The 13594-nt window shown below is 56.6% G+C and overlaps 6 protein-coding genes across 6 annotated transcripts; 3 read left to right on the forward strand and 3 right to left on the reverse strand.

Moving 5' to 3' along the window:
• Positions 1-601: 601 nt before the first annotated feature.
• On the reverse strand, positions 602-2879 carry JN550_003694 (uncharacterized protein; the record flags this gene model as incomplete). Its single annotated transcript, XM_049315127.1, has 4 exons — positions 602-2352; positions 2409-2476; positions 2536-2637; positions 2719-2879. 4 exons carry the CDS (start codon positions 2877-2879, stop codon positions 602-604), a joined length of 2082 nt encoding a protein of 693 aa, XP_049174264.1.
• A 1580-nt stretch (positions 2880-4459) lies between these two features.
• JN550_003695 (uncharacterized protein) lies at positions 4460-6019 on the forward strand (the record flags this gene model as incomplete). The annotated part of the gene is made up of 1 exon (XM_049315128.1): positions 4460-6019. One exon carries the CDS (start codon positions 4460-4462, stop codon positions 6017-6019), a length of 1560 nt encoding a protein of 519 aa, XP_049174265.1.
• Positions 6020-6483: 464 nt separating this feature from the next.
• On the forward strand, positions 6484-6942 carry JN550_003696 (uncharacterized protein; the record flags this gene model as incomplete). The annotated part of the gene is made up of 1 exon (XM_049315129.1): positions 6484-6942. One exon carries the CDS (start codon positions 6484-6486, stop codon positions 6940-6942), a length of 459 nt encoding a protein of 152 aa, XP_049174266.1.
• Positions 6943-7347: 405 nt separating this feature from the next.
• Positions 7348-8121, reverse strand: JN550_003697 (uncharacterized protein; the record flags this gene model as incomplete). Its single annotated transcript, XM_049315130.1, has 1 exon — positions 7348-8121. The coding sequence occupies one exon, from the start codon at positions 8119-8121 to the stop codon at positions 7348-7350; it is 774 nt and encodes a 257-aa protein (XP_049174267.1).
• A 1758-nt stretch (positions 8122-9879) lies between these two features.
• On the forward strand, positions 9880-11133 carry JN550_003698 (uncharacterized protein; the record flags this gene model as incomplete). Its single annotated transcript, XM_049315131.1, has 1 exon — positions 9880-11133. The coding sequence occupies one exon, from the start codon at positions 9880-9882 to the stop codon at positions 11131-11133; it is 1254 nt and encodes a 417-aa protein (XP_049174268.1).
• A 294-nt stretch (positions 11134-11427) lies between these two features.
• Positions 11428-12726, reverse strand: JN550_003699 (uncharacterized protein; the record flags this gene model as incomplete). The annotated part of the gene is made up of 1 exon (XM_049315132.1): positions 11428-12726. The coding sequence occupies one exon, from the start codon at positions 12724-12726 to the stop codon at positions 11428-11430; it is 1299 nt and encodes a 432-aa protein (XP_049174269.1).
• Between the last annotated feature and the right edge of the window lie 868 nt (positions 12727-13594).

The raw sequence follows: 13594 nt of genomic DNA on the forward strand, positions 1-13594 counted from the left end.
AGACACACCAGCGACTATATGATTGCGTCTAGGGAGCTCCTTGGCAGCGTTCAGTCGGTGGTGCGACCACTTTTGCCGAGTTCCCCTGATCCAGATCATGATGGTCAGATGGAGGATCCGCTTGCAAAACCAAATCATCCATACACATGACATGATCGAGCCCATATAGTCAGATCTGGAAGAAATACGTCTCAGTCAAAAGTTCTCAATGTTTATAGAGTCACGTATATAGCAGGACATGAAGCCAGGTTGATGCTCTGAAATTCAAATGCTCGGTATTGTAACATTGCCCATCAAATTGCCCTATATACAGTTTTGACCATCCTGCTTGCTGAGATAGCCCATGAGAGAAAAACTTCGAAATAGAAGTTAGCAAGAAAATAATGCGCCGTTTGCCAACATTGATGCGTCAATGCAAGATTTGCAAAGCACTTTTTGGGGGGTTCTTGCACGCCCAACCCTCAACACCACACCCCCGCGAACCATCGATCGTACTATATGAAGTCGTCCCTTTTTTTTTCGATGGAAACCAGAAAAGCCGCTTATGACAGATGCCGCCGAACCACTTTTTGATCAATAGGAAAAATAAGGCGTGGCGGAATTAACCGTGCAGACCAGACGTCCTCTCCCTCATCATCTCTCTCCGCTTCTTGTCCTTCTCCGAGTCGAAGACCAAGAACTCATGCAGACCACAGCCTGCGGGAACCATGGGCAGAACGGGAACCTTCTTGTCGGTGATGACCTCGAGGAGGGCCGGGCCGTCAGTGTCGATGAGCCACTGCAGAGCTTCGACGGTGTCCTCGGGCTTGATCAGACGGCGGTGCTGGACACCCATGGCGTCTGCCAGCTTCATGAAGTCGGGGTTCTGCTGGTGAGTGTGTGCATATCTGTCCTCGTAGAAGAGGTTCTGCCATTGCGTGACCATGCCTTGCTCTTCGTTGTTCAGGACAATGACCTTGACACCAATGTTGAACTGCGCAGCCGTGCTCAGCTCGGTCAAAGTCATGTTGAATGAGGCGTCACCGTCGATGTCGATGACAAGGGCGTCAGGGCGGCCAACCTTGGCACCGATGGCGGCGGGGAGACCGTAACCCATGGTGCCAAGACCACCAGAGGTCACCATGGTTCGGGGGTGTCGCCATCTGAAGTGCTGCGCGGTCCACATCTGGTGCTGGCCGACGCCGGTTGAGATGATGGTCTCGTGTTTGCGGTGGGCGGTCAAGTTGCTGAGCTCCTCGATCAAAGTTTGGGGCTTGATGAGGCCAGAGCGCTCGGCACGCTCGTATGCGCCCAGGGGCCACTTCTCCTTCCACTCGTTGATCTTGCTGAACCACTCGGCACGATCCGACATGCTCTTCTTCTCAATGTGCGGCAGGAGCTGGACCAGGTTCTCACCAACATCACCCTCAACAGCCTCGGTAGCCTGAACGACCTTGTTGATGTTCTTGGGCATGATCTCAAAGTGGACAATACCGCCGCGGCCTTCAGCAGCGGCAGCCTTGGCGGCGGGCGCAAACTTGCTGATGCTGAGGGTGACACGGTCATCGAAACGGCCGCCCAGGGCAATGATCAGATCGGCGTTCTGGATGGCCATGTTGGCGTATGCGGAACCGTGCATGCCCAGCATGTGCAGGGCCTTCTCGTCCAGCTCATCGAAGGCACCCAGACCGTGGAGGGTGGTAGTAACGGGAATCGAGCACTTCTCAGCCAGCTCCTTCAGGAGAGCGGGTCCGTTCTCGGTCTGAATGATACCCTGACCGGCATAGATGACCGGCTGCTTGGCCTTGTTGATCAGCTCCGCCACGCGGCGGATAGAGCCCGACAGCTGCTTTTGTGTCAACTGCATGGCGGCACGCGAGGCGGCACTGGGCAGAGCCGGGAGGGCTGACTCAGTAGGAATAGCCTTCCTCAGGACGGCGGCAGTGACATCCTTGGGAAGATCGACGAGGACGGGTCCGGGGCGGCCACTGGTGGCGATGTCGAAGGCCTCGTTGATCCTGCGCGGCAGCTCGGCGACGTTCTTGACCATGACGTTCCACTTGGTGCAAGCTCTCGAGATACCGATGACATCTGCTTCTTGGAAAGCGTCGCTGCCGATGGCGCTGGTGACGACCTGGCCGGTGAAGACAACCATGGGGGTTCCGTCGGAGAGGGCGTCCTGCATGGGGGTGATGACGTTGGTGGCTCCGGGGCCGGAGGTGACGAGAACGACACCAGGCTTGCCAGTGGCTCTCGCATAGCCCTCGGCCATGTGTCCAGCGCCCTGCTCGTGCTTCGGGAGGATGAAGTCGAAGTGTTTCGAGTTGTAGATGGCGTCGAAAACGGGAAGAATAGCACCACCGGGGTATCCAACTATAAGTCATGTCAGGATGGGAGGTGCCTCGAAAGGAGACCAGGGGAAGACTTACAGACGTGCTTGACGCCTCTCCTCAGCATCATCTCGTGGAAGATCTCACCACCCGTCTTGCCGATGAACCTGGAGATCGTGTTAGAACCCAATGCGCCTGCGAACGGTGGGTCTTGGGCAGCACGTACGACTCGTCCATCTCAGGGACGCGGGGGTTGACAAGGGGTTGCACATGGCTCTGGTCCTTGTCGTCGGTGTTGAAATGCGCAGCTGGCGTAGCTCTCGCGGGCCTGTTGACAGCAACAAGTTAGGGCACGATCACGAGGAAAAGCAGTCGAGCAGGTGGCTCGACATAGTGGGCGGATACGTACGCAGGGGCTGCGGCCGAGGTCTGATTCCTGACACCAGCGGGTGCCTTCTTTGCTGCCTTGACGGCGGGGGCTGCGGGCGACGAGGTCAAGAAGCGCTGCTGGCACCGCGAGGTCTGAGCCAGGGCCTTGACGGCGCGGCTGGCCTGTCGTGTTCGGAGCATGGCGGCGGCGGAAGAGGGGAGATTGGGAGACGGCAACGACGAAGGAGAGCAGCAGAGGTATCTCAATTAACAAGAACGGTACGAAGGAAAAAAAAAAATCGAGTCTACCGGGATGGCAATACTCGAGGGCGTCTTGTCTCCCAATGGGTCTCCTTTGGCCTTGCACAAGAGGAAGAAGACGACAAGGTGCGCGAGTGGGTGTGTGGTGGTGATGAGTCGGCCACGGCAGTCAGTCAGACGGATGACTGGTCGACTGGATGTGTAAGAGGATGCTCCCGCCGATCGGGTAGCCAAACCGGCCACTGACCGGAGGCAGAAAAAAATTGAGGCGCTGGCCAGAGACTGTGGGGTCGGCGCGCTGGAGCTAGGCCCCAGCTAGGGGCAGCTAGGGCGGTCCAGGCCAATGGCAGCCCCGGAAGGCCACAAAAGTGGCGATATCGGCCACGAGTTCTCCAGTGGGCTTCCACCGACGGCTTGACCCAAGCACCCAAAGCAGTCAGAACTGCCAGACTAACAGACTGACAGACTGACTGGAGGCGGCACCTGGACCTGCAAGACGGGCTCCTGGAGGCGTCCAGGGTCTCCAAGGTTTTTTTTTCCTCTGGCCTGGCTGCCATTTGCGCCCGCTGCCATTGGCCACCCCCGCCAAACTCCCACACCTCCAATCCATCCCGTCCCCCAAGCCACCGAATCCCGTTTTAGCGGTCTGGCCTGGCCTGGTAGTAACGAATGCACCCAGCGGCCAAATATCTAGCACCGCTTGACATTGGACGACACACCATCACGACTGCAGGAGTCAATGAATTGACTTTTGAGTGGCGGTAGCCAACTAGGCTGTATAGACTCTCTGCATATTGCCGTTTTGCACTCTCTCTACTGCCACCTGCATCATTGTGCAGCTGGGATCAAGCAGTTTGGCTGCCCGCATAGTCAGACAATCGTGCCACTCAAGTCTTCTGCATTCGCTTGTGATGCCGAGGATCGCCTGCGGACATCGTCCTAGCCAGCACAGGACTGAAACTTCAATATTGTGAGAAGGACCTGGTATGAAAAGAAGAGACATCTATAGCCTAGTGTCCTACATTCCCAATTGCATCTTAATTACATGCTTGAAGCCTCAATTGATCCCTTGGTGGGAAAGATCATCGGCTATCGTCCGATGGGAAGTCCCCTGCTATGCCCCGCTTGTTCACGCCGGGTTATATTCGTGACGCTAAACCGATTGTATAGACCCTTTCAAGTATAGAGCCTACACTCGCAGGGGCGTACGTAATCAATGCACCTATACTGACACAACGGCGCACTTCCAACACAATGCGTCTTTTGCCCATTGACTACATACCCCGGACCAAGAGCATGTTCCCGACGTATCAAAGAAATCTTACTGCACCCCATTGTGGCCACAACACTTGGCGCGGACAATGACCTCTCTTTATATAGCTGTCCAACATCACAGTACCGCTAGTCGGCGCGAAGCATGCACTCGAAAGCTCCACGGGAAACTCTGGTCAAGCCCAAGACTTGACGACTCTCTAATATCAAACCATTACTTGCAAAGGAGTGGTGTAACTCAAGTCACCATGAACCCATCGGCAGAGAGCCGTCCGCCCCTCCTCAGTTGCGGCATCGAGATGGAGTTCTTGGTACAGTACATGATTGAAGGTGGCCAGGACCATAGCTCCGAAGATCTCCCACCGGTCACCATGGTCCCCGGCTATATAAAAGACCGGGCCTCCACAATGGGTGAGTACATGGGCAACAATTTCATCGCCAACCACATCCGAGCCATGATCCGCCAAACGCTGCGGGATGCAGGGGTTGCCGTAGAGAAGGGTTTGAATCCACCGGTAGACGACAAGTACGCCGGGTTTGAGAACCTGCCCGTGAGGAGGGCTCTGCGCTTCAAGGACTGGGTCATCAAGTCCGACTCGACGGTCACGAAGCCCTCGGAGGGCGCGTACCACTACGCCGGCATGGAGCTGACGACGCCGAGCCTGGACGGCACCGACGCCAACCTCGCCATGGTGCAGTCCGTCATCAACCTGCTGAACGCGAACTACAGGATCACCGTCAACGCGTCGTGCGGGCTGCACGTCCACGTCGGCAACGGCGTGCGGGGCTTCGATCTGCGGAACATGCGGCGCATGACCGGCTTCTTCTATGCGGCCGACCGCACGCTGGCGATGCTGCACCCGCCCCTCCGCCGCTTCAGCCGCTGGGTGCTGAGCATACGGGACAGGAGCGAGCTCGCGTGCGGCATGACGGCCGCCCAGCGCGCAAAACCCCCGGACTACTGCGTTCCCCACTGCCACGACTTTATCGCCGTTGATGTTCGCCACGGGGAGCAGCCCGTGATATGGCGGCAGATGAACAACGTCAAGGCCGTCACCGAGGCGTTCGCCAAGACACGCAAGCCTGGACGCTACGAGCCGTTCCAGATGCTCCGAACAGAGCTGCCGGCCCCTTACAGATACAATGTCGCTAACGAATCGCAGGAAGCACGTGCTTTGGACGGGCATGGTGCGGACGTACACCGCAGGGCCGCAATGGCGGACACTATTTCCGACGAAGGTAAGTACAACTCCTCCCGGCCACGTAGTCTGCCTCGCATCGCCGTCCGAACTTTCACACCCGAGGACGATGAGAAGTTCCTCGAAGCCGAAACCAAGAAGCTAGGCTACGAGCCCGCACCGCTGGCCGACATGGCCGAGGTGGACCTGGGCACCTACCACGGGCTCGCCGAGATCTTCTCCGCGGTCAGCACGTGCGCGATCCAGCAGCTGCTCATCGCCAGCCTTCGGCCCAACTATAACATCGAGCCGTACGCGTGCGAGATGCTGGAGTTTGGCGAGGACCAGGCCCCGACCCTCGAGTTCCGCGAGGCCACGGGCTCCATGGACGCCCGCTGGGTCGTCGCCTGGGCCAAGATCTGCTGCGGCTTGGCGACCTGGGCCACCCACGCCAGCGCCAGCGAGTACCTGAGGGTGATCGCGCACTGCGACCGTGGTCAGAGGGGGGAGATTGAGTACGATGTTGTCGATCTGCTGGACGAGGTAGGTCTGATTGCGGAGAGCCAGGTGGCCGAGGAGAGACTGAGAGACAACGTGGAGTCCTGGGGACTTCGGTTTTTGAAAGAGTAAGTGTGCCAGAACTCTGTAAGTCTAACGTAGGTTATTTGTAGAGAATGGGAGAATTATCGTCTTTGTCATGCTCGTCTCCTTGTTCCCTCTACTCCTCTTTCCGAGATTATTTCCTTTTTAGGACATTTACTCTTGAAACATCGGCAATTAGTCTTCCAAGGCAACATGTCAGGTCTTGGCCAAAGGTTTGAAACGGACTTATCGTGGGTTATCTGACAGGCAGGATCGCTAGTGGAAACTATCGTGGTACATTGCTTAACGAACAAAGAAAGTGCGCACGTTCTCACACGAGAACAATGTCTCAGTTTCTGTGTTAGCAAAGGTTATGTATAGCTGTAATGTGTCGCCGCCGTGCCCAAAAGCATTATAAATAAATACCGACCACCATGTAAACCAGTCTGTCGTCTCCCCGTATTGCCCACTCAAGAACTGATTTAGTACCATCTCAAATGTATAATTCAATAATGTCGGGCGGTTTCAACAGTGGCAGTGAATATGACAGCTACAGCGACAGTGACAGTGGCGTCGGTGAAAGTCCCTGGTCCGGGCACTTCCGCGCCGTCTGGACCGAGTGGGCGCATGGCAGGGCATTTGAGAACGAGCAGGTGGTGGACGATCTGAAGCTGCATCTCGTCAAGCAGCGGAAGAAGCTGACCGAGCTCAAGCGCCGTGCTGCTGCCGGCACTGAGGGGGAGCAGTTCTGGGGCTTCGTCGATAACTGCGAGGAGAGAATCGAGCGACTCGAGAGGGAACTGTGGAAAAGGGAGAACAAGGTTATCCAGTGGCGGGCCATAGCCAATGGAGATGTTGGCGCCAGCATGCGGAGCAGTGTCAAGGAGTTCAGGAGGTGGGTGGAGGACGACGAGGGCAACAAGGTGAGGCAGAGGCTTACGAAACGGGCGCCCACGGTTGTAGCAGATTGATATTCGTTGAAACCGAATCTGAGAAGTCAGATGAGAGGGTAAGTCGCGAGGTCAATCACGTTAAACTCTATTTTCCGAGAGGATTATTCGCGTATCCCGCAGATCCAAAGACTCGCCTTCAACACGGGAGCGCCCACTGACATTGGAACCGATAGAGACAGAGTAACTCGGTGGTGATCTATACACCTGGAAAATGATCACAAAACTTGAGATCTCCATGCCGTATAATTGTGTGTTTCAAATGCGAGCGGTTGATCTCCTGTCTGGAGCGCTGGCATAGTCTTCATGTAGGATGCTCGATATGTGCTGTATTGCCGCTGACTTCCAAAGGTACATATTGATCGTTGCTGATATTCTCCCTCTCTCTCCCTCCGCCCTCTCTTTCCAACAGGTATGATAGAAACTTCAACATAGAGTGATCCACTGGAAATCATCGTCGCCTCTCAACATTTCCCCGTCCATGATGCCGTGGATATACGATTGTCCAACATATTCGTACTGCATTGAGCGACCTTTTTGAGCTATAAGCGGTCGCAGTACGAAGGGCATATTTCCTCCATAAAAAACAGCTACTACATCCCCGACGGTCACTTCTGGTCCTCCTAGACCTATGTAGCCCTTCTCCGTGACAAAGAGCATCCTACCGGAGAGGTAGTCTTCCTGGTTTGTGGAACCGCCCTTGCTCACCAGCCCGTTGTAGACTTCCTTGTCACCTGGGCGGCACCTACGAAAGTCCACAAACCCGTTAGGCTTCGGGACAAGAATACTGTCTGCCAAAACCAGCCGCCAAAACACATCATCGTATGTTCCGCCGCCAGGGTAGCATTGTTCGTGAAGCTGACCTATCCGGCCAACAGTGTCACGCCACTGAGAGGAAGCGCGAGTATAGTATCTTCTATCGTCGCAGAGCGCGCCAATCTCAGAGACACGGTCTACAATGACACCTTGCAAGTCTAGTAGTGAGTCCGAACCCGAAGGTCTGGTCCGCACGCGCGTGCCAAGGGCCGTGCTGTACCTGTAATAGTATTTGAGCCATGCGAGCTCTTGATCAATACGATCCTCATCCACCTCTGCGCACCAATCTGGTACCCAAGTCGGTAGCCCATTAGACCGCCGATACTCTGGAGTTCTTACCAGCGCGGCTAGGTTACCCTCCTTAGCAAGTAGTGTCCGAGTCATGGTCAAAAAAGTCTCTCGGGGAGAGAGAGAATAGTCCGCGCAGAGTGTACGCTGAAAGCCTAGCAGCGCAAAAATCTTGTCTCTTGGATCTGAGGCATGTCTGGCCCTGAACTGATTCAGTAAGAAGGGAAAGACCATCTCGGCATTATGATTTGCGTGATGCAGCCTCATAAGGCCGAGGGCGTGGGTCTTGTGCCAGAATATGTTGAGACCTTGCGTGTGTGAGCAACAGTCTTGCAAGGCATGACGATGTGAGTTTTTGGATGCTTCAAAGATTCCGTTCACCGTGATGCTCAATGTACCGTACACAAGAAAGGCGTTTGCTGGAAGCACAGCTTCTTGAACTGTCCAGATTCTTCGCCACCAATCTAAGTCCATTATTTTTCCAAGCGCCCGACATCCAGAATCGTGATCGTGACTATTTGGCTCGTCTTTTGGCCAGTAATGATTATTTGCCGCCATTGATTTCAACAAGTTGAACGCTTGTACGGCCTCCGTCCTACTAAGAGCTTTGGCCGCATGTGCTGGCTGTGCTGGATCTGGCTGCAACTGTTGATCCGCGGACTGTTTTCCAAATTCAAACACGTACCCAGGTTGCGTTTGAACCGGCACATCAGAGTATTCCCCAAGCCAGAGTATTGCTTCGGCACATCTAGAGTATATCTCTTTCATAAGATCAACCTGGTGTGACTTCTCTTCGTTATCCGCCTGATTGATGCAGAGCGCATCAACCCAGAGGTGTCTCTCGTAATCCCGACGCCTCAATCGTTTGAGGGCTAACATTAGATTTGTTGTCACTGTTGTTGGTTGCCCACTGACAAAGATCTCTTGTCGATCGTGTGGGTCCCCCCAGGCATAAGAGAGCGCCTCATAAGGTGGAGGGTTGTCGAGGTAGGCGGTATAGAGCGAACAATGTATAGACTCATCATGAAAACCTGGCAACAGTTTGAGAATACGAATCTGATGACCATGAAGGTCTAGTTTGACAAAATTGGAGCGAGGCTGGCTGGCTTGAGTCCCTTGCCTAGTTTCACGAAGCCTAAGTCTTCTGGCGAGTGACCTCAGGCGTTGGTAGATGCCTGCCGCCTTAGTCTTCTTCATTGTCTTCTCCATGATGTAGCAAGAATCATTGTGTTTCAAGAGGTGCGCTGCAGTCTGCGTCACGAACAGCCCGGATAGAAGGGACAAAATTGAGCGGCCGCACCTAGGCTCTATGCACGTCTGACTACATCGCTGAATGGCGGTCGAAGCCGCCACCAAGGCAAGCTGTGCCGTGGCGTACTCACGAATTGGTTAAAAACCACGAGGCAGAATGACCCGGCGCCATGGCGGTGCAGCACAGAAGCTCAGCACCTGCAGGTAGCAGTCTATGCCTCCTCTTGTTTACAGGCGACTGATTTCAGGGCGGTTTTCCCGGAGAATTCACGTACGTTAGATATGGGTTTCGAATGCTTACAAGCGGTTCGGACAAAGATGGATTGGCGGGGTGCGGGTACGCCGGACCAATTACTCAGCTTCGGATGCTTCCTCCAAAATCCCATGGGAAACAGCCGCGCGGCCAACTTGCAACCTACAAGTAGATGAAGCTGCGCGTACTTGTTCATCTTCATTTTTGAAACAGCAGATTCCATCGTTTCTTGTTCTGCTTGTCACGCAAAATACACAATAGCCTGGGCTGAACAACACCACATCCCACACGGCCCCACCAGGCCGACCTAAGCTCTGTGATAACCCAGGTTAATACAGATCGGCGACACAATGATGGCGCCCGCCAGAGGCGAGGCCAGAGACGCCTACCGCTGCCAGACCCAGATATGCCTGAGCCGCATCTGGCAGTCATTGACCGCAGAGGAAGACCCGGCCCAGCCGACCTATCCGCCCATCTCGAGCATCCCGCGGACTTCCCCAGAGCGCCTGGCCCAGGCATCACCCGACAACGATGCCGACGGCTCAGCCTCGACGAAGCTGTACCTGGCCTACGGCTCCAACCTGAGCGCGCAGACCTTCATCGGCGTCCGGGGCATCCGGCCCATCTCCTCGATTAATGTCTCGGCCCCGGCCTTCGACCTGACCTTCGACCTGGCCGGCCTGCCGTACCGGGAGCCCTGCTTCGCCAACACGGCGCCGCGCAAGAACGTGCCGAAGCTGCCGCTCCCCGGCGACCCGCCCACCAAGCCTCCCATCGACCTGCCGCCTTCATACTCAGACTACGATGGGAAGCCCCGGACCGCGGGAGAGAAAGAGGCGGGCCCCGAGGACCCGGCCGTGTCCTTCCCCGCGCTGCCGATCCGCCGCCCGACCTGGTCCAAGGGCCTGTACGGCGTGGTGTACGAGGTGACGGCGGCGGACTACGCCAAGATCGTGCAGACCGAGGGCGGCGGGGCGTCGTACCTGGACGTGCAGACGCTGTGCGTCGCGCTGCCGCCGGCGGTGCACGTGCCGGAGCAGCCGCCGATCCCGGAGCTGCGGCCGTTCCTGGCGCACACGCTGTACGCGCCGCGGCTGCCGGTGGAGGACGAGCCGCCCGCGGACCAGTGGTGGCGGCGCCTGGCGACCCCCGTGCGCCGGCCCGAGGCCGACTACGCCCAGCCCAGCCCGCGCTACCTGGGCCTGCTGCGCGAGGGCGCCGCCCAGCACCACCTGCCCTTCGAGTACCAGGCCTACCTGGAGCGGCTGGAGGCGTACACGATCACGACGCGGCGCCAGCTGCTCGGCCGCTGGGTGTTCATGCTCCTGTGGGCGCTGCCGCTGCTGCTGATCCTCGGGCTCGGCAAGGTGTTTGCGGATGGCGACGGCAAGGTGCCGTGGTGGCTGGCTCTGTACTCGGGCGCCGTGTTCAACTTGATGTGGATCAGTTATGATGGGGTCTTCAAGAAGCATTTCGGGGATGGCGAGAGAACTATGGAGGATGATGACGACGATGGGGATGCACGAGACACAAGGGGAAGGAGTTGGTGGCAGACAGGTAGTGCGAGTCTCGGCGAGAAGAATATGCTGCTTGGGGATTGGTGAAGGACAATACCAACGGTGCGGATATAGGCAACTATAGGCTTTGCTCAATCTTAACGCAGAAGGTTATTATGAAAATATGGATCTGTTTCGACGTCCTCGAGCATAGTATCACTCAAAAACAAGTCTCGGCTGTCGATTCTTTTAAACCAGTAGGATATCATTGCTACCAAAAGCACAAGGGAGAACTGTGTCTATCCCGATCTATCGTTCATGGTCATACCAATAATTGCTTAGAAACCGACCCCCAAACCACGTAACCTCAATGCTTGAGCAGTATCAAAACATAAGCCGACCTCAGTCATCCTGAATCAAGGACAGGAGGTCACTAGTAGGATACTTGCCCTCGATGATGTCCCTGACGGCGGTGAACAGGGGGTACTCCTTCTCCAAGCCGCGCTTCTTCAGGAAGCTGTAGACCTCCTGGGCGGTGGACGTGCCCTGCAGCTTCTGGCCGTTGAGCTCCTTAGCTTCGATCTCCGCGACGCTGACGCCCTGCTCGACGGCCATCTTGGCGCAGCGGAAGTTTCTGCCGCTGCTGCAGCTGGTGATCAGATCCGCCACGCCGGCGCTCTCGACCGTGAAGGTGTCGGGGTGCACCGTCTCGCTGAAGAACTCCTTGCCGAACTTGAGCATCTCGCAGAGGCCAACGCGAATGATCTCGGCCTTGGCGTTGTCTCCCAGCCCCTGGCCGATGACAAAGCCTGCTGCCAGTGCCACAATGTTCTTCAGAGCTCCGCCCAAAGATACGCCTGCCACATCAGAGACCATGCGAACCCGGAAGTACGGTCGCTGGAACAGGGTTTTGAATGTTTCGTGGTCGAGAGGGGGATACTCGGGAGGGACCGAGACAAGCTTCGTCTTGCTCGGTCGACCGCGCGCGTCCTTGTGCTGCAAGTCTGCCAGTGGCGTAAAGCCCAGGTTGACGCCTGAGCCGCGAGGCGAGTCGCGGCTAGGGGTTTGCGTTCGCGGCGTGGGGTTTCTCGAGCTGTCCATCGGGGGAGGATCGTAGGCAATGGTGGTGCCGCACCACTTCTCAGCGGCGATCTCGGATGCAATGTTGGCACCGCTGAGGGCGCCGCAGTAGATGCCCAGGCCGTCGCCGATCCATTCGGAGAAGAGGGCAACGCCCTCATCCGAGACCTCGACACCCTTGATGCATGATATCCCGCGCGCAAAGGGCAGGATGTGGCCCTGCAGCTGCTTGGAGACTCTGTGGATGAACTGATGCGGGAGGTTGAAGATGAGGATGGTGGAGTTGTTGACGGCGTCCACGAGGGAGGGGTTGGCGACGAGGTTGGTGGGCAGCTTGATGTTGGGCAGGTACTTGACGTTCTCGTGGTACTTGTTGATGACGGCCGTGAGCTTCTGCGGCGCGTCGCCTACGGAGGGGTCGTAGTGCGGCGAGTCCTTGGCGATGGTGACGTCCTCCTCGTACACCCACATCTGCACCTCCTCCTCGAACACGTCGGGGTTCTCCTTTGCATTCTCAGCCACGATCTTGGAGATGGTGGAGCCCCAGTTGCCGGAGCCGACGACGGTGACCTTGTGTCGCTTTTCGGAGACGAGGCCCGGGGGGACGAGTGCCGGTGCCATGCTGTAAGATGCTGCTACGAACCCGAACCGAATATGCTTGCAGGGGGGTTGCGGCCTGGGCGGAGGAGTACGGAGAAGACGAGAAGGTGAAGAAGTAACAACAACAGCAGAAGCAGAAGCAGAAGCAGGTCTCACGCGGGTGAAGGCTCGCATAAATGGTCTAGAGCGAATTGTCTTTGGAGGGCCAAAAGCAACAGAAGTCCGTTCCAGGAGCAAAGGGCGAAAAAGTCCGACTGTACTTTCCGTTGCACAGGTCGTGTATCTCTCTCAACGCTGACCGAGGGATCATTTGGTGGCACTGGCCGTCCAATCCATCCATCCATCCATCGCCCATCCCACCCTGCCATCCCATCCAAAATCCAAAACCCACCCCCATTCAACGTGCCGGTCTCCAGAGCCACAAGGCACTAACACATCCCACCATTTGTGTGGCTGTTGAGACGACGACAGCGCTGAATGACGCACCTAATGAGGGCAGAACCGCTTACCGCCTGCCGGATCTGCATCGCGTGGGATCCAATGACTTGGGTCGGGCAGGGGCTCGGTGGCGGCCAAGTCCGAGGTGCTGCCCGTCTGCCGAGGAATGGGGCCCTTAGCCACAGGCCATTGCCCATATGCTCGCCTGGTTCGTACCATCAGTGAGTGGGAATCGAGGATCGAGGCACATTGGCCGCTGCATGTGAAAGGGAGGAGACCCGTAATATTACTTGCGGCCAGGTATTGTATTTCAGACTGGGACATTTTACGGACTCTAGTCCTGCCCAAGATGGAATCGAATCACTCGAAACTTCGAGAGGCCATACCAGCAAGCGCCAGTGCTCGTTTTGAGCGCGTCGGGGATTGTATACAAGCCGTCCAGGCTAATCTA

This window comes from Neoarthrinium moseri (assembly GCF_022829205.1).
Source record: "Neoarthrinium moseri strain CBS 164.80 chromosome Unknown scaffold9_Wmoseri_CBS_16480, whole genome shotgun sequence".
In the NCBI taxonomy this organism is placed as follows: domain Eukaryota; kingdom Fungi; phylum Ascomycota; class Sordariomycetes; order Amphisphaeriales; family Apiosporaceae; genus Neoarthrinium; species Neoarthrinium moseri.